The 19,107-nt window shown below is 42.0% G+C and overlaps 1 protein-coding gene across 1 annotated transcript in view; it reads left to right on the top strand.

The window, feature by feature from the left end:
• The first annotated feature begins 366 nt into the window (after positions 1-366).
• The window catches only part of LOC148010720 (FAM63A-like protein (DUF544)), a 50,410-nt gene continuing 31,669 nt past the window's right edge, over positions 367-19,107 (top strand). Inside the window, exons 1-4 of the mRNA XM_087671951.1 lie at positions 367-704; positions 2,573-2,708; positions 3,181-3,299; positions 3,421-3,527. Coding sequence (XP_087528077.1) covers positions 2,579-2,708; positions 3,181-3,299; positions 3,421-3,527 — 356 coding nt within the window. The 5' untranslated portion in view covers positions 367-704; positions 2,573-2,578. The remainder of the gene's footprint in view (positions 705-2,572; positions 2,709-3,180; positions 3,300-3,420; positions 3,528-19,107) is intronic.

The following is a 19,107-nucleotide window of genomic DNA, read 5'->3' as shown; positions in this document are numbered from 1 at the left end:
TTGCCATTGTAGGAGGGAATTTGAAAGTTGGTTTTCAAGGTCTAATCCACTTTTATGTGGGGGCCACATGAGTGGGAAGCAATTGATGGAAGGTTTCTAGAAGGTGGAAAAGGAGCATAGCTTATTCCAAATTCCAATGGGTTTATGGGACTATAATACACTTGCCAAATTCCAATGGGTCTATGGGGGTGACCCATGATGAGCATCCACCTTTGTTGGTTGATGTTGCAAATGTTAACTATAATGCACTTGCCAAATTCCAATGGGTCTATGGGGTGGCCATGATTATCATCCGCGATTTATTAAAATAAACACATACCCATGGGAAATGGGCTCTTAGAAAGCCGATACAAATTTTCTACTATACGTGGGGACTACACAGAGAAAGAGCGAGAGAGAGAGAAGACACGGGAGATGAAACAACACGCCATTTTCCTTGTGTTTTGATTTTGGGCGGGTGCGTTTTTTCCTCCCACACTGCACCTTCAGCTGTTGTTCGTATTTTCTATGCATAAAACTCTGCTGCTGCTGTCCTTCTCTCCTTTTCCCCTGTTAGTTCCCCGTCGTGGGTTTTTCCCCGGCCTCCCCCTTTCCTGTTTTTCCTTGCGTGGGCAGCTTTGATCGCACCGCCGGCTGCATCCCAGTCGCACCATTCGATCGCCCAATATATCGAGCAGCTCTGCCCCGATCAGAGCAGTATCCAGGTGCGTCCCCAAATCCCACCTGCCCTTTTTTTTTTTTTTGGGCTGAGCTCACCTCTCTGAAAATTACACTTCCAATGTTAAAATTTACATTAACGCAACATGGATTACAATCGTCTGCGCCCATCAAAGCCGTTGCGCTAGGACCATAGCTTGAATTGTCTGTATCCATTCACGTCCATCTTTGCTTACAAGTGTCTGTACGAATCTTCACCATTGCTTAGCGTAACATAAATTACAATCGTCTGCATCCATCAAAGCCATTGCATTAGCACCACAACTTGAAATTGTCTGTATCCATTGACACCATCGACCATTGCTCACAATTATGTATATGAATCAGCACCATTGCTTAAGATTGTATGCGTCCACATGGCACTGCACCATTAAAGTGTACAGGCAACATACCACTGTTTACAATTGTCCATACCCATTCGTGGCATTGATAGACATTTTTTGAATCCGTATGGCACCAGAGCTTGAAATTGTATATCTCCATTACCGAGTTGCTACATTCATGCCCCATTCGTCTGATTCTATCATCACATGGCTTAGAATCGTCTCTTTCCATGTTGAGTTGCTACATAGGCATACGGTTGGTCAAAGTTTTCTGTATCCAAGCATTTGGAATCATTGCTTAAATTTTTCATTAACACCACCGTAGCTTCAATTGTCTGCATACACGTTTTTGTTGCTACATCAACTCACCATTGCCCAAAATTGTCTACATACATTAGCACCATATTGCTAAAAGATTGTGTGAATCCATGGGCTAAGCTTAAAATTGTCTGACTCTTCAACTTACCCGGCTGCACATCTCAAAATGTGATTAACAACCATTGGCTCTCTATAGAATTGTCCGAATCCTGTGTAAGTTGTTTTAATGAAAACGATGGATTTCCTACAATTCAACAAAAAACTACAACATCCCGTTTGAAAAATTACAGAGCATCTCATTGAAATGGAAAATTTTTCTTGGACCCAGATCAGTTATCAAAGTCATCACATCTTTTTGCTGTGGTTGCTAAGTCACATCATCGTCATGTACATTCTTGGTGTGACATAACAAATGTTTCTTGGATTTGCATATGATGCAGCAATGCTCAATGTTGCACCGATTTAGCTGGATTTGATCCGATTTGTAACTTTGTACAATTCAATGACTTTACATGACATAATGTATCCTGGGTGCAATACAGTGCAGCAACAGTTCAACCATGCATCAATTTAACTACATTTCTTATCCTTCTTTGTAGCGTCAGACCCCATGCAATGACCTAAATGATCACAAACTTTTACTGGTTCCTTGGAGTGTACTCATCAATATCATCAACATTCCACGTTCATTATAATCAGATATATAGTTGAATTTCAAAGTGCTGCAGCAACAGAATAACAGTGCATCAATATAGCTACATTCTTATCCTTGTTTCTAACTACATTTGTCACAGCATAATGACCTGAATGATGATATATTTCTCTCAAGTTGCTTGGATGCATTGCTTCTCAGAATTGACCAGTCGCTAGGCATAAAATGTCCAATTATATGTTGGATTCCACTATGCTGCTCTGCATCAACTAATGACATTCTTATCCTTTAGCCTTTTTGTGATGCCTACTCTCAAGATAAGAATAACTGTATTGAATTGGATTCTGGCTAACCATTAGTTGCATTTCTTAAACGACGAAAGTGTGTCATTGGAACTTGAATGATGTCATCTAATTTCTGTGTAAGTCAAATTTATGAACATACATTGATTGTGTGTGTGAAGATCGCATTGTCTTGTAGTACACTCTGCTGTAAATTTTGTTGCATCTATTATTGTTTTGGAAGGTCTGCATGCATCAATTTGGCGAGTCTTGTGCAACAGGTACTGATGGAGTCCCAGGACACTGAGAAAAAGGCTGCTGAACCTGTATACAAAATAAAGGTTGTGCAATTTTTTGGCCGGACTGTGCCAATTATTTTACAAAATGACAATGGTCCATGCCCTCTTCTTGCCATCTGTGAGTCTCTTCTCACTTCAGAGTGCTGTCTAATATTCTGATGTGTGCAGGTGCATATGAATACACACAAAGTGCATGTGTGCACCTGCACATGTACACAGAGAGAGAGAGAGAGAGAGAGAGAGAGAGAGAGAGAGAGAGAGAGAGAGAGAGAGAGAGAGAGAGAGAGAGAGAGAGAGAGAGGATGGAGCTCAGTTGGTTTAGGGTTTAGGGTGGTGACCAGAAGGTCTTGGGTTCAGCTCCTACATTCTGCACAGTCATTTAGTATAAGTGTAAAAAAAGGGAGATTTGAACCGGTGTCAGAGGGTTAATAAAATAAGCGGCTTACCAATTGATTACGAGAGAGAGAGAGAGAGAGAGAGAGAGAGAGAGAGAGAGAGAGAGAGGTCACTCTGACATCCTCTAGTTGCATGAATTGTACTTTTCATACTTCATAAGTAAGAAATTTACTGATTCTGAGACGTTGATACAGGCAATGTGTTGCTCCTTCAGAATAATGCTACCCTGAGTTCAGATATAACCGAAATAGCCTCATCAAGGCTACTTTCTCTGGTTGCAGAAAGGCTTCTTGATTCCAACAGTAACACAGAGGCAAGTAATCTCTGCAATGCCTGCAATGAATCTTAATGAGCTGAATGATTGGACTCTTATTGTGTTAGGATTTCTTTTGAAATGCAAGTTAGCATGAATTTTGGATGATTTGATAGTGCAGAACAAAGATGAGGAATATGTATGCAATCAGCAGCAAAACATAGCAGATGCTATCTCCTTGCTTCATCGCTTAGCAACGGGTCTAGATGTGAATGTTCGTTTCAGACAGTAAGTCAAGTTACCTTCCATTTTTTCTTGTGTTTGCTGGCTGCTAAATTTTATAATATTTGACTATTCAATTTTCAGAGTCATTTTGTGCCCAATCAATCAAATCTTCTCTTTTCTTTGTGTTCTTTTATGTGCTAAATTTGATCTTTTTTTTGCTACTTGATGACGCCTTTTATCTCATGATAACGATGTGCATGCTTGAGATACTTGATTTTGTGAAACACGTGTGAGATCTGTGTCATTGCCAATTTTCAAAACTAAGATGATACTCTGCCAGGATGCCATCACTTCAGTTTTTAACTAACTTCAGTAAATGATCTCTAAATGTTGCATGCTATCATTTTCCTGCTCACTGCTCATTGTATAATGTGGCAATGCAAGCTGGTCATGCACGAACCTTTGTATCTAAAAGGAGAATGAGTTACTTTGCTATGTGCGGTTCTTTCATAACTTTTCTTCCCTGATGCATCTTGAGTCAACAGAGATGGTCGAATAGGCCTGTTGAGGCATGTCCTGATAGGCAAATTCACACTCCTGCAGCCTGGTGTGTTTTTGGCCACTCCTCTGCTATGGCAGCATCATCATAGCAGTTCACGATTATTTGTTCAGGAACTGTGCTGAATTTTGATTTTAAGAGAAGTAAGGCTTAGGAAATTTGGCACTTAAGCATGGGAAGGTAATGTGAATGCACTTTTAGGCAAAGTATGACCTCCTTTGGGGGGCGCACCAAAGCTAGGCAAGTTTTCTGAGCAGTGAGGTTCAAATGCGGAGCTTATTACTTGTGCTTGTGATCTGCACTTCGTCTACTGATGGCTTTTGAGTGTTCTCTGTGGATGATTTCATGCTCTTGGTCCAGAAAAGACTACTCTCCCTTTTTTTAAAGCTGGGTGCCATTCATTGCTGATAGGTAACCATGCAATTAATTTGGAGACTTAGGCCACTTTAGCCTGGAAAAAGCCATAGTTAAAGTATGGGGGAGAGAGCTAAGAATTGAGCAGGATGTTGATTAAATGGGATCCTAAATCTGTTAGAAGTTACTACGGAGACTAGGGTTCAGTAAAGTCAGTCTTGTCTATTTTCCTGGTTTTTGTAAGGCCACCATTTAAAACTAGTGGACCATGTATCTATCGTTTTGGGGGTGAGCCAGTGGGTCTCGAGGGGGGGGGGAGATGTTGAGCTAAAACACGCTTTTCAGCTGATTAGCATTCTTAAACAGCCCCAGAACACACTTAATTAATGAAAAACCTTAAATAGGGTAGTGGTCCAAGAGAGTTTTAGTGGTCCCCCAAAAACCCTAATTCTTTGGGGCACCCTTCAATATCTATAAATAGACAGGCTGCTCCCATTCGGTTTCATCCCGTCTGTGCAAGTTTCTCAACCTTGAGTGCAGATTTCAGCCATCAGTCCACACATGTGGTTGTCCAGTCCTAGCGACTGCTGCCACTCTGTGCTGCGTCTGCACCTCTAGTGTGTAGGCAATAGCTGGCAGTCCATTTCCCTCTTCAAGTGACTTGCTGCTGCGTTTGGACCTCTTTATCACATGGCAGCAACTAGTGACTGTATCTACAGCTTGGGTTTGGTGCCTTCTCTCTAGGCAATAGCTTCCTCCCATCAGGTGACAACTCCTCCTCATTAGGCGATAGTTGCTAGTCGTCTTCCACACTTGTCCAGCTTGCATTTGTTGGTGCTTGAGGTCCTCCTGACACCAACATTTCGTAGATTCCTCACTCCACACTTTGACCGGTGGTTACCCACAGACTTGGGATTCGTCTCTTGGTGGATGTCACTCTCCGACACTTTGCTCTGCCCTTGAGTATCTGTACACTCTTACATTCATTTACAGTATTCATTTACCTCAGAGTTGTGTTATTCTCTCCCTTCTTCCGTTTGTGTTTGACTTTTGAGTTTGCGTTTAAGTTTTGAGTTTTGCTTTCTATGTCTATGTCTATTTCTTTGTGTTTTTGTTGTGATCGTACACTTCGTGTTTCCTCAGTACCAACCCTAGCAGTTTTCTTCACATGGTATTAGAGCCGGTGCTCTTGTAAAGAGTATCCTGTGGATATTGTGGAGAGCTTGGTTTTGCACGAGGCACACAATACGACTTGTAACCAAATCACAATGTCACGGATATCTTCTTCTCTAGTTCCTGTGATGTCCTATTAGGCTTCTCCATCATTGGAGGCCCTGAGACAGCATTATGGATTCAGTGAGGAGGATGACACTCCACCTTCATCATTACCTTCTTTTTCTACTCCTATTCCAGATTTCACCCACATGATAGAGGACTTTGAGGAGTCCTATCGCAACAAGTACGGTGATGTTTACATCCCTCCTACTAGTTTTACTACCACATTCGAACGGGTTGGTAAGGTCTACCTCTCTGTGATCATGGAGGATATATGGCATTCGGCTCATCTAGCAATTTGTCTTCATCATCTCGGCTAGGTCCAGTGTCAGGTTTGTACAATACTTTTGAGTTATATGAATCAAAACCCTTGCCTGTTTTTTCTTTTGAGGTATAGGATTTGGATGGCTTTGCGTATGTGAACTTCAATAGAGGGGGCTCTCGAAGTAGATGTAATTCAGGTACATCTATAGCTTCTATTTCATTTGAGCATGTAACACACACTTCTCAATTTCCTCCCATCCCACCCTCTTCTACATCACACCTTAATCACCTCTCATCATCTTTCTAAAACCTTGGCTTACACTCCACATTCGCTTCACATACACACGGGGTTGGATCTTTCATCTCGATTCTCCGCTCCTAGCACTTTCTCATTCTCTACCCCATTCTTTACCTCTTTGCACCATGGTACTTTGTTAGGGGGAATGCCACCCTTTAACATGGTGCCTCTCACCTTTCGGCAAATGAGCACACCCATAGCACCTGGGCCAATTGTGATGGGCATTCCCCTCACTACCCCTAGATTCACATCTCACATGACCACTTAGACGCAGGTAGATTTCTCACCCTTGAGTGCAAATTTCAGCCATCAATCCACACACACGTGGTTGTCCAATCCCAACAATTGCTGCCACACCTTCCCTCTGTTGCGTTTGCACCTCTAGTGTGTAGGTGATGGCTGGCAGCCCATCTCCCTCATCAGGCGACCTTCTGCTGTTGCGTTTGGACCTCTTCATCACTTGGCAGCAGCTGGTGACTGCATCTATAGCTTGTGTTTGGTGTCTTCTCTCTAGGTGACAGCTCCTCCTCATTGGGCGACAACTGCCAGCCCTCTTCCACACTTGTCTAGCTTGCATTTGTTGGTGCTCGAGGTCCTCCTGACACCAACGTTTTGCAGATTCCTCACTCCGCACTCTGACTGGTGATTACAGACTTGGGATCTGTCTCCGGTGGACGTCACTCTCCGACACTTTGCTCTGCCCTTGAGTATCTGTACACTCTTACATTCATTTACAGTATTCATTCACTGTAGAGTTGTGTTCTTCTCTCCCTTCTTTTGTTTGTGTTTGAGTTTTGAGTTTTGTGTTTTGGGTTTAAGTTTTGCTTTCTATGTCTGTGTTTGTCTCTTTGTGTTTCTGTTGTGGTTGTACACTGTGTTTCCTCGGTACAAACCCTAGTAGTTTTCTTCACCCGGGGGGGGGGGGGGGGGGCATGTGCATGCAATAGTGAACTCCACTTACCACGTCAACTTGTATCTAGATGTTTATTAGTAGAGGATCAGAACAAGAGGTGTTTAGTGGCTTTTTGGTTTGGGTGAGAGGCATAGAAGGACCATACAATCCAGGGTTTGCACCTTATCGAAATCCAATTGGTGCAGCAGTGTATTCAGCAACCAGGAACCTGAAGTGTTTCAATTTTTAATGAAAAAAACCAAAAGCCTTTCGTTTCTTCAAGTTCAAATGTTAGCATCAGAGATCATCCTCAGACCAGAGAAGCGTTAGAGGTCACCTCTTGGAAAGGTGGCAGGCTTGTGGGCAGTCAGGGCAGCGGAGAGTCACCCAATGGATGGGCAGTAGTTTGGGCAGTCTTGGGCAGCATGGGTAGGTGCATCGGGCAGGCCTGGACCAGTCAGCCAGGTCAGGCGGACTGCCACATTGGCAGTTCACTCCTACTGCACTCAGTTGGCCGACTGGCAGCATTTTCTCTCCACGTTTTTATAGGCATTGTCCACCATGGTCATAGTGGTCTCTATTGTACGTGAGAGTTTGAGGTTCTTCTGGCTGAGTGCATACACTGATGACCCTTTGTACCTGAAACCAGCCTTCCTTCCCTGGATGGGATGTTAGATGATCTGATCTAACTGAATTACAGCAAGCAAATAAATTCACAAATCTGAAATAAATACATTACCGCATTAATCTTAGACAGTAGACTCTTGATTGACACAAAAATTGGCACCCCTCGTGGAGTTTTTAAAACTTATATTGCAATTGGAGTACACTGAGATTGCTCCAATTTCTTTTGAAATCCAATTCCCTTTGCTGTCACAAATGACCAGCAAGAATTTTTATCAATTTGCCCCTTGATCTAACAAGGAATTGCCTTTTAGGCTCCAATTGACCCTTCACTAGTCAAATCTAGCCCCAAATTCAATTGGGGTGGCTGGCCTCTTGAAGTCTTTGTGGCATTTCCTTGAATTCCAATTACTGATTCCAAGTACTAAGTCTTCAATTTCCTTGCACGGGACTTGAGGTGGTTTTTAAACCCTAATTTCTGCTGTATTTTAGGGTTTATGGCAGCAAACTCTTGAATTTGGCACCTCTAATGGTTGTAATGATTGAGACTTGCTGTGGAACTTTGGGAAATGGCTGGAGGATGAGAGAGAATGCAAAGGAGATAGAGAATTCAGGTTTCTGTTGCCAAACATGGCTGGAATTCACTGCTGCCTTGCTATAAATGATTGATTGACTGCAGCCAAACCCACACAGGTGCTCAACATGTGGTTACCATACCTTGGATGATCATTACTATTGTCTCCAACCCTTGGGAGTCCTTGATCAGTTGTTGCTGGTCTCTAGTGCACTCTCCAATGGCTGGAACAACCTCCAAAACAGGCATCTACAATAGGTTCCTCTCCTTAGCCTCTATAATGGTGGAATGAGGCTCCACCTGTTTCCAATAGCCTTTTCCCATCTTGCATGGCAAGGTTTTGCCAAGTGGTAGCCTTCTAATTAAAAATTTCAACCATTTAATTAATTTTTTAGAATCAATAACCCTGAAAATTAATTTCAGCCCTTGTCCTTCCCTAGAAAATTAATGTGCCCATTCAGAATTAAGTTGGCTAGGCCATTTTGACTCGCAAGTGATCTTGAGTATTAATTAGCAAATGGCATTAATTAATTAACTAGTGGCTAGTTGCTAAGGTCACCATTGCCATTTAATGGTTGATTTAATACCCTTGGCCCAAACTGACACCAAGCACCACCTAGTACTTGACTAGGATAACTTATTACAACTTTTGCCTTCGACACTCACTAACGTCTTGGGGTCTTGACTTGTCATTGTGACATAATGGACTTATGCATCATATATGCACCTTGCATGTGCACGTTTCATTAATGTCAGCAAAAATGCCAAGCATAGTATTAAAATTTCATGTTCTTGTGATAGTACCTTTTTGCCCCAACTTATTCATTGTTTGGCATTCTTCATTTTGTGTTCTCTCTATCACACACACACACACACACACACACACACACACACACATTCTCTCTCTCTCTCTCTCTCTCTCTCTCTCTCTCTGTCTCTCTCTCTTCCGAGAGTGCGCAACAAAAGAGAATCGCGAACATAGAGAGGAAAGGGAAGAGAGAGACAGGAAGAGAAGAGAAGAACGAAGTATTAAATTTGCACCGAATTTGAAAGAAATGCTGAATACAGTGGTGGACTGATCAGTCCTTGGACGTAGCCTAAGGTGTTTGTGAGGGCATTGGATCAGCTTGATAACTATGGCAGTACCGTAGGTGCAAGGATGCTGAAGTTGGAGTGTGCTAAACCTATAGACAAAGAAGAATAATTTGCCAAGTGTGGAGGATGGCTATAAATACACACATCAACCCAAAACTGACTGACTTGTGTTGGTGGCCCAAAATTGGTGCAGTCAACCAACATAACTTTGGCCGACCAGCTGCTCTTGTTGTGAAAAATGTTGGCGCACACATCAATGCAAGCTGCCCAGCCATTGAAAAGAAATGTGAGCGAGTTGGTGCTAGTGTGAACACGTCCTACACTCATTGAAAAAGAATGGGCTGAAACAATTAAGAGGTCCTCTGTCTTTGCCATACTTTGATGTAGCTTACAACTTGGAAATGACAGATTGAAGAAATCCAGGCTAACACCCCTTCTAAGATTGTGGGAGTGTTTGAAGACCCAAAGACCTCATTTGATGAAGTATAGAAGCCAGAGATAAAGGCTCTGTAAAGAGGTCCACTACATTATTGTCCATGGGACAATAGGCCATTGCTAACTCGGAATCCACGATTTGCTCTTGTACAAATGATACAAAATCTAGCCATGATAAGGAATGAAATGGCATGTCCTAGCTACTACGGAAGAGAGGGGGGTTGCTAAAGTGGAAGAGGATCAATGGAGTGGTGGCTGAATTGATTAGCTAAATTGATCGAGGTCGCATGAGCTTTGCAGCAACGTAGCTAGCCACAAGTCAAAGCTAGTGCCATCAAACCTCTTGATTTCAAAGAGGGATTTAGTGTCATTGCTGCTAGAAGCATTTGCAGCTGTTTTTTAGCAATAAACCAGAAATTCAATGCTGCAATTTATGACAGCAAAAATGAGCTGAATATTCAGTTTATTTCAGCCCAATTTTTTAGCAAATAATAGCAAGATTCAGTCCATGTACATGTCAACAGTAGAACGAATGACTTTCAGCAGTATGACTGCAATTTTAGCATACAATCAATGCATACATCACTGCCTGGTAACTCCCACTTCAGCAATATCACCAAAAATACATCTGCACCAATCCCAGATCTGCAAATGATCACTAAGATTGCTGCAACATGAATAATCAGCAATACATCAACTCAATGGGAGTTGCCCAACATTTGTATTGCATACATGTGTACTCGTATCAACTTGTGATACCCCAAAAATACTAAGAATTCTTTGCAATTTCTCCAAAATTGCACAAGCGGGAGATAAAAATGCTTAAATCACTGTGCTTATGGCAACAAGATTGCTTAAGAAATATTCCCAAAGTGCATTTCACGCATTAACTTTGCCAAAATCCACAGATTTCAGCAAAAGCCCCAAAATTTCACTGACCAATCTACCGCCCCGATTGCATTAATACATGTTCCCAAAAGCATAAAACGAGCAAAATTAGCAAAATTTCACAAAATTTTGCAAAAGCTCCAAATTTCTCGGGTCCAATTGTACACTGATGTCAGCCAATCTGACTCAGCTGAATAAAATATCACCAATACAGCAAACCCCAGATTTTATGGGTCCAATGTTGAGAAATTTCACTTGGATGGGCAAAATTTTAGTAAATTTGGTGAAATCCCCAATTCAAACGCGCACAATGTCTGTAATTTTTGACGCAGATGTCTCAATCTTACATGAGCAGCACTCAACCTAGAAAAGCCCCAAATTTTTGGGTCTAAATCTGCACAAATTTGTGCACTATGCTTGCGCGTGCGAACATCGGGAAGAGAGGAGGTAAAAATAATCTCAAATATTTCTGATAAAAAAAGGAATATGGTTTGTTGAACCGCCATTCAGGTTCGTGACTTGTCAGACGACGTGGCTCCTGCCAAATTGCTGCCCGTGCTAGTCGCGTTGCGCCTAGGGTCGCTGGTGTGTCGCTAATGGAGGAGAAGTTGACTGCCTCTTTGTCGTCATGCTAGTCGTGCTGCGTCTGGTTGCTGGCGTGTCGCGACTAGATGCAACGTCCACTGGCTTTCAACTGTCACGCTAGTCGTCACGCCCGTTGTTGTTGCCTTCGGACCACGCTGGACCTGCCGTGGTCCTCCCCGAATGTCGATGTCGCCCGCGATTGTTTTCCCTCTTGCGACTGCTTGCTCTCTCCTGTAGTTGTAGCTATCACCTACACCTGCTTGCACCTGTCTCGTCTGTGAGCTTGGACCGTCGCGCTTTCATACCAGTTCGAAGGGGTGAGAGTGCGCAATGGCGTGCAAGGTCAAGGCATTAGCTAAAGATCAAAGCTGAGCTGAGAGTTAGAGAGAGTGAACTCAGAGATAGGTGTACTGATGTGACGGTACACAAAGAATAAAAAGAATATATTTATATGTTAGGGTACATTAAGGGTGTGTTAACACCCGTTAGTCTATTTACACGGAGACAAAGGGACTTAAAACCCAACAACGATAGTTGTCAGCTGATGGTGACAGCTACTAGCTGATGGCGATAGCAACTAGTTGATGGTGACAATGCTTAACTGTAGGTGATGGCTCTTGGAACCTGGCGATTAAGTGCAAACATGTGAGGAAGGCTAGAATTAGGTGCCAGATGGTAGCAGGTGGATGGTGGATGCTCTGATCGCGATGTCAGGTGGATGGTGGAATCTCTGATCGCGATGTCCTCTGCGAACTGGGTGTGGGCAGTAGAGTTATGGCTCCTCCTGAAACCAACAAAAGCGAGATTGAGGGAGAGTGGTGGGTTGCATGCCTATTTATAGAAAGTTTGGGGCATAAAAATTAAAGTTTTGCATGTGGGACATAGTAACTCTCTAGGATCGGGTTTTTATTTAAAATAAGGGGTTTTCTTTATTAATCAAGCATATTTTGGGTTGTTTAAGACAGGCTAATGCATTTTTAGCTCACTACCTCCTCTCAAGCCTAAAATTGAGCCATGAGATATAAGCCCTTGATATATATTTTCTTTTACCCCAAGGTGTTTCACCCCAAAAAAGCCAGGGCATTGGGCAAAGGGTGCATGTCGGTTGCCCAGTGATCTATCAAGACTATAGAGATGATGGTTATCTTACTAAGGAAGCCTAAATGATCACACCAGAGAGGTTGGGGCATTAGACCAAGGGTGCTTGTGAATTGCCCATGGACCTACTAAGTCCTGCAAAGACAGATGGAATTAACAATGGACATTTTGATGTGTGTGTGTGTGTTTTTTTTAAAAAAAAAAGGGCTTTTAGTGTGATATATTAAAAAATATTTAGCATTAAGTGATGGTTTTGAATCAAATTTTGTCCCATTGAGTCACTGTGTCTCGAAGTATGAAAAAAATAAGGATGGATAATCTCACTACCTTCATACAACAAGCAAAACAATTCCACACATTGCTAGGATAAGTGCCCAGGGACTCCTCTATAAGAGAGAGAGAGAGAGAGAGAGAGAGAGAGAGAGAGAGAGAGAGAGAATGTGTTTTACGAAAAAAAAGAGAGAGAATGTGTGTGTCAATCGTATGGAGAATATGTGGAGAGAAAGGTAAGATGGATAAGCAAACAAGACAAGCAAAGCCAACATGCTAGCATAGGGAAAGATTGCATTCGAAAATTGCCATGTGCAATGTCACTATTATGGTGGACTTAGAGTTAACCACTCCAAGGTGACCGAAAAGGGATAAATGCGCATATATGCATGTTTACATGAAGAGAATGCTAATGCATGGGGTAATGCAAAGGAGGATGCAAATATTCATACTCATGCAGAATGCGATGCAATGGTGCCACTTGGACAGTGTCCTCATAGGGGAATTGTTTATTTGTTCAAACGCCCTTTTATAATCATGTCATTCTAATAGTGCGGATGAAGTTACAAATGTTCATAATATACAATACACAATAAATAAATGCTTGAAAGTAAAAAATTGTAAACATCATCAGTGTCACTATCAAGGGAAGGAAGCTGTCGCCTCTCAAATTGGAAGTAGAAGTAAGAGGGAAGCAGTCTCTCCCCATCAATTTGAAAAAGTAGAGGAGGGTGTACCTAAGCCGATCCGTAGTAGAAGATACTAGAGAATTGACCGGTTGACCGCCTTGGTCAAAATATCTATAAAATTGTTGTTGGTGGACAATAGAAATTCTAGGTGAATGGTGCCTAGCTCAACTTACTCTTAAGTGAAGTGGTAGTGAATTGTCATGTGTCGTATATGAGGGGAGATGATAGGATTGCTCCCTTGGGCAATGATACTTGGGTTGTCGCAATAGACAATTGTAAGTGACTCACAAGGAACTGTGATGCAGCCAATAAGTTTCTTAGATAGACGGTCTCCGTAGTGTCATTGAAAAGGGCCGAATACTTTTCCTAAGCAGTGGAAGTTGCCAATGTCTCCTACTTGTGGTTGGCCCAAGAGATGGGTGCTGTGTCGAAGGTGTAAATGTAGTCCCTCCATAAGAATGCCGCGTGTTAGGATTTTCCACCCAGTTAGAATCAGTGTACCCTTGCAAGTATAAACCATGACTATAAGTTACTCCAAAATTATAGGTACACCTTAAATATCTTAACACATGAAAACAAGCAGTACAATGAGACATTCTAGATGCATTAAAATATTGACTAAGCAAACTAACTAAGAATGCAAGATTTGGCCTAGTATGAATTAACTAGAGTAATTTTCCTACAATAGAATGATAGGTATGAGCATCAAAAGGATGACCCGAGGTATCCTTGTGCAGATAGATAGTAGGATCTAGAGACGTGGCCATTGGGCGTCTCTGATAAGTACAATAGGATTCCATTAGTTGTAGGGCATACTTTTGTTGTGATAGAAAGATACTTTCCTCAGATCTAACAATCACAAGAAATAAGACAACAATCCTAAGTTTGTCATCTTGAAGGTAGCGCAAAGCTATGCCTTAATTTTTGCTAGAGCTACAAAATTTGAGCGAGTGAGTGATATATTATCAACATATAGCAGGATATAGTTGATCCCCTTCCCAAATTAGTCTATCCTATATTACCTCATTCTTTAGATACTCTTTGTTCTAGCATCTTCCAAGCATTTTTGGCCCACTATTTCAGGTTTTAGTTTCCTCTATTTATGGAAACGTTTCAATACGATTGAATACTTGATGGACCCGAGGCGATGATCCCATCTGGAAAAGCTAATATTATCAACATATAGTAGGATATAGCTAATCCCCGTTCTAGTTGTGTGCACGTACAGATTGGGATAGGGGGTAGAATGGTATCCATGAATCCGTAAGAACTCGTCTATCTTGTGGTACTAAGATCTTGGTGCTTGCTTCAACCTATAAAGAGCTTTCCACAAGTGAAATATCTTGTTAGTCCGGTGAGCGGAAGAAAAGCCGGGAGACCGTTCCACATAGACTTTCTCCTCCAAATAACCATTCAAAAAGGGACTTTTGATCTCCATCTGATAGATTGGCCAACCGTGGTGAGTGGCGAGCGCAACCAATAGATGAAAGGATATCAATTGAGTGGTAGGTGCGAAGGTTTCTTCATAGTCAATGCCATGCTTTTGCTTGAAACCTTGCGCTACAAGGCGAGCCTTGTATTTGTCTTAAGTACCATCGGCCTTTAGCTTGGTCCTAAAAATCCACTTCGTCTTGATAACCGGCTTGTGATGAGGATGATCCAGCAATGTCCAAGTCCCCTTTGATCCATACTATCTAGTTTCTTCTCCATGGCCTGACACCATAAAGGACCCTAGAGAGCCTCTTGTGTCAACTGTCTGACGCAATGTAATCAACTATAAATAGCGATGCATATGAAGCATGAGAGGCGAGCCTAGTAGGCCTAGGGCGCCCCCTGGAGTGAGATTTGGTGGAAGGATCACCGAATCCCGCATGGTTTGTTGGTACTAGTGAGGTAACGAGTCTTGCAGAGGAGACTTGAAAGTTGAAGTATCTGCAAGAAGCTTAGGAGTGGGTAGTAGACCCGGCTCAATAAGCATGATCTCAAATAATGTGAGCAAAGGTGAGGACTAAGAGTCTATTGCAAAGGATTGCATTGTGTTTGTCTCATCAAAGACGACATGCCTCCTAACGATCACCTTGTTCGTCTGAGGATTGAACAAATGGTAGCCTTTCGCTTCAAAAGAATAGGCCACAAAAATCAAGAGATTAGCTCGAGGTGTGAGCTTTCCTATCTTGTCATTAGGAGTGTGCATATAAGTACAACTATCGAAAAGTTTGAAGTGAGAAATAACAGGCCGAGAGTCAAAAAATGCCTCGTATGGAGTCTTTTTAGGGACCGTTGCAGTTGGGCCTCAGTTGAGGATGTGCACAAAAGTGTGTTAACAGCCTCGATCCAAAGGCGCTCAAGGAGGTCTGTTACGAACAACATAGGGACAACATAGAGTGTGCCATATTCAGGACAGTTTGGTTTCTACGCTCTATGACTCCATTCTGTGTAGGAGAGTTGGTAGAGGTAAGCTGGGGTGCATTGCCCTACTCTTGTAGAAACTTAGAAAACTTGTGGGAGGTAAACTCGCAACTAGAATTACTCCTCATAGTATCCACACGACAACTAGTTTGGTTATGAACTAGTAGTACCCAAGCTTTGAAATAAGTGAAGGCATCGGACTTGTACTTGAGGAAGTACACCCATATGTATCTAGAGAAATCATCCACTATTAAAAAGACGGTCCACTCTTGATCCTTTCTGTCTATATTTGGCTGTGGAGATTGGAGTGGTGTTGAGAATGTGTTTGAATTCATTTGATCCTTTTGTTTTTCTCGCTTTCTCGAATGAGCTTTCCGATCAAAGGCCAAGGTTTCTTAGAGAGTACCTAGCTTTGATACCATACGACAAAGCTCAAACTGAAAAACTCAGAACACAATTAGGGTTAGGGTTAGGGTTAAGGTAACTCAAAGAAAGTGAACACAGTGAATAATAAAGTAAATGAATAATAAATATGTTAGATATGCTCAATGCCCTATCCTCGCAAGGTGCCACCAATGATCCATGGTGTTGAAAGTTATAAGACCCCCATTATGAGGAGAAGCCATGTGTGAGGTCTATGTGATCAGATGAGGTCTATGTGATCGGAGTTTGGACATCGGTGCGTCTTGACTTGTATGTTAGATGAGGTCTATGTGACTGGATGGCCAAAAGGTAACTGTTGTAGGTCCAGTCTTTGGGTTAGACAAAGTAGTTAAAGATGGTAACAACTCGAGGCACATTGTATCGAGTTGCAAGGTAAGGAAGTTATTAGGGATTTCTATTTTGGGTTCGAGGGTCGTGGCTAGGGGTAGGAAATATTCCCTAGCCAATTAGTGGAGGTGCACATGGAAGGTCAACAAACACAGGTGCGTATGGAAGGTCATCCATCATGATCTCCTTCACAGGCTATAAAAGGTAGATGCCTTCACAGCTTTCATGATCTATCCTTTCACCAATCCGAGTTATTCCAGCTAGCCTTAAGCGCTTCACCTATCTTCTGTCTTGATCGCTATCTAAGCATCACATTGAAAGTGCATGGGTGGACAGAGCCATCTTTGTATCAGCTTGTTTGGAGTTAAAGAAATTCTTTGTTTTTCTCTTATCTATTGTGTATTCTCTCTCTCTCTCTCTCTCTCTCTCTCTATCTCTTGCTTGAATTCTATTCGTTGCATCGTGTAATTTTTACAGAATATATAGTGCTTATACAGCAAACACATTGTGTAGTGAATATTGAACCTTGAACTCTTGTATCTTTGGGAGCAAGGGAGAGGTTATGAGTTGTAGAGTGTGTCGTACTCGGAATGGATCTCGAATTGCAGCAAAGGCAACCTTTAAGTGTTAAACACTAGGAAACGCAGCCAAAGAGGGTTGGGTTTGATGTAGATGGCAATACAAGAGAGAGAAAGACTATAAACGTAGGTACCTGAGGAGAGAATTTGCACTACAATTGTTAGGTGCAAACACAGTAGACAGTGGTGAGAGAATGTTAGAGCGGTAGCTAGAAAACCAAAACGTAGCATTTAGAGGAGAGAGAAGATGATGGCGATAGTTGCTAGTTGATGGTGACAATTGCCAATTGATGGCGACAACACCCAACTGTAGGCAATAGCTCTTGGAACTTGGCGACAACTGCAATCTGATGGCGATAGCAACCAGTTGATGGCGACAGCATCCAATTATAGGCAATAGCTCTTGGAACTTGGCGACAACTATAAACACGCGAGGAAGGCTTGAATCAAGCGCCAAATGGTAGTAGGTGGTTGGTAGAAGCTTTGGCCGCGATGTGCTCCCCAAAGGGGGTGTGGACAGCAAAGTTACAGCTCTTGAAACTTGCAAAAACGAGATTGAAGAAGAGTGGTGGGTTGTATGTCTATTTATAGAAAGTTTGGGACACCCAAATTGGGTTTTGAATGTGGGACAAAATAACTCTCTAGGATCACATTTCTTTTTAAAATAAGGTTTTTCTTCATTAATTAAGCATGTTTTGGGACTGTTTAAGTCAGACTAATGTATTTTTAGTTTAACAAGAGGTGCGTTTTTGCACCAATGTATTAGTTGAGAAAAGATAGAAGTTACTTGGTCACTTAGCCACTTGTATGGGGAATTCACATGCTAGGAGGATGCCAAACATAGCAATGGATCTAACAACATGGACTCCAAGGCTAGCAAGGCATGGTGCCTCATGCAAAAGATTACCAGGATTAGTGGCTACGCAACCTTCTCGTTGGCCATTAGTGGCAGTAGGTTATGGTGTTATATAGAGTTCATTGCACATGTAATGGAAACCAAAGGAAAAAGAGAAAACATATGCAGCAGTGGCACGCTTTTACTACCATGACCATATTGCATTCAAATCAGCTAGGTCACTCTATTTTCTAATATAGTGACAAAGATTGTAGAGTATGGATCCACATATTGGTCCCCTTCATTAGAAACTATTAGGACTACATTGCTTCAAAAGGAGAAAGCAGCCATAGAGATTGCAACAACAAATATTCATAATCAATGGGCAAGAAATGGAGTGACATTAATAGCAGATGGATGGAGTGATACATGCCATAGGTCCATACATGGTGTTGTTACATATTCTCGTGGGGATGTATACTTCATTGGTAGTCATGATGCTTCAGAGACTGGGAAGAGTGCAAATGTATTGGCATCCGAGTGGTGTGAGGTAGTGTAGGTTGTTGGGGTAGAAAATGTAGTGCAGTTTGTGGCAGATAGTGAACCTACAAACATGGTACCATGAAACATTTTAATGGCAATATATCCACATATCACCTTCAATTCATATAGGGCGTATTGCTTGAAAAACTTGTTGAAGAATATTGGGGACTTGCCATGGATTGCATCTCTTGTTGCGAAAGACAACAATATTGTCACATTTACATGTAATCATCAGTACTTCCATGCTGAGTTTCGGAAGAGAAGTGACAAAAAACTTTTTCAATACTTGGAAACACGATTTGCATATAAATTTCTTATGCTTGGTCGATTGTACTATTGCAAAGGTGCAATTAGGGAGCTATTTGCTAGTGATGAGTATGAAAATTGGATTGCGGTTGCTACTGATACTGTTGTGTTATGTAACGTATATGTCTTTGATAGAGATTTTTGGGATGAGGTGAATTGCACCAACCAAATGGTTGATCCTATCATGCACATGTTGAGGCTTGCAGATGGTATGGATCCATGCATTGGGAAGATCTATGAAGGTATGGATTGCATGATTGAGAAGTTGGAGAGTTTGGAGCCAAATGCGGACATGTATGAG

The sequence above is a fragment of the Lygodium microphyllum genome, chromosome 29 (genome assembly GCF_053477565.2).
Source record: "Lygodium microphyllum isolate KBCC chromosome 29, Lygodium_microphyllum_v1.1.10, whole genome shotgun sequence".
NCBI lineage: Eukaryota > Viridiplantae > Streptophyta > Polypodiopsida > Schizaeales > Lygodiaceae > Lygodium > Lygodium microphyllum.
This window is presented reverse-complemented; position numbering and strand designations above follow the sequence as displayed.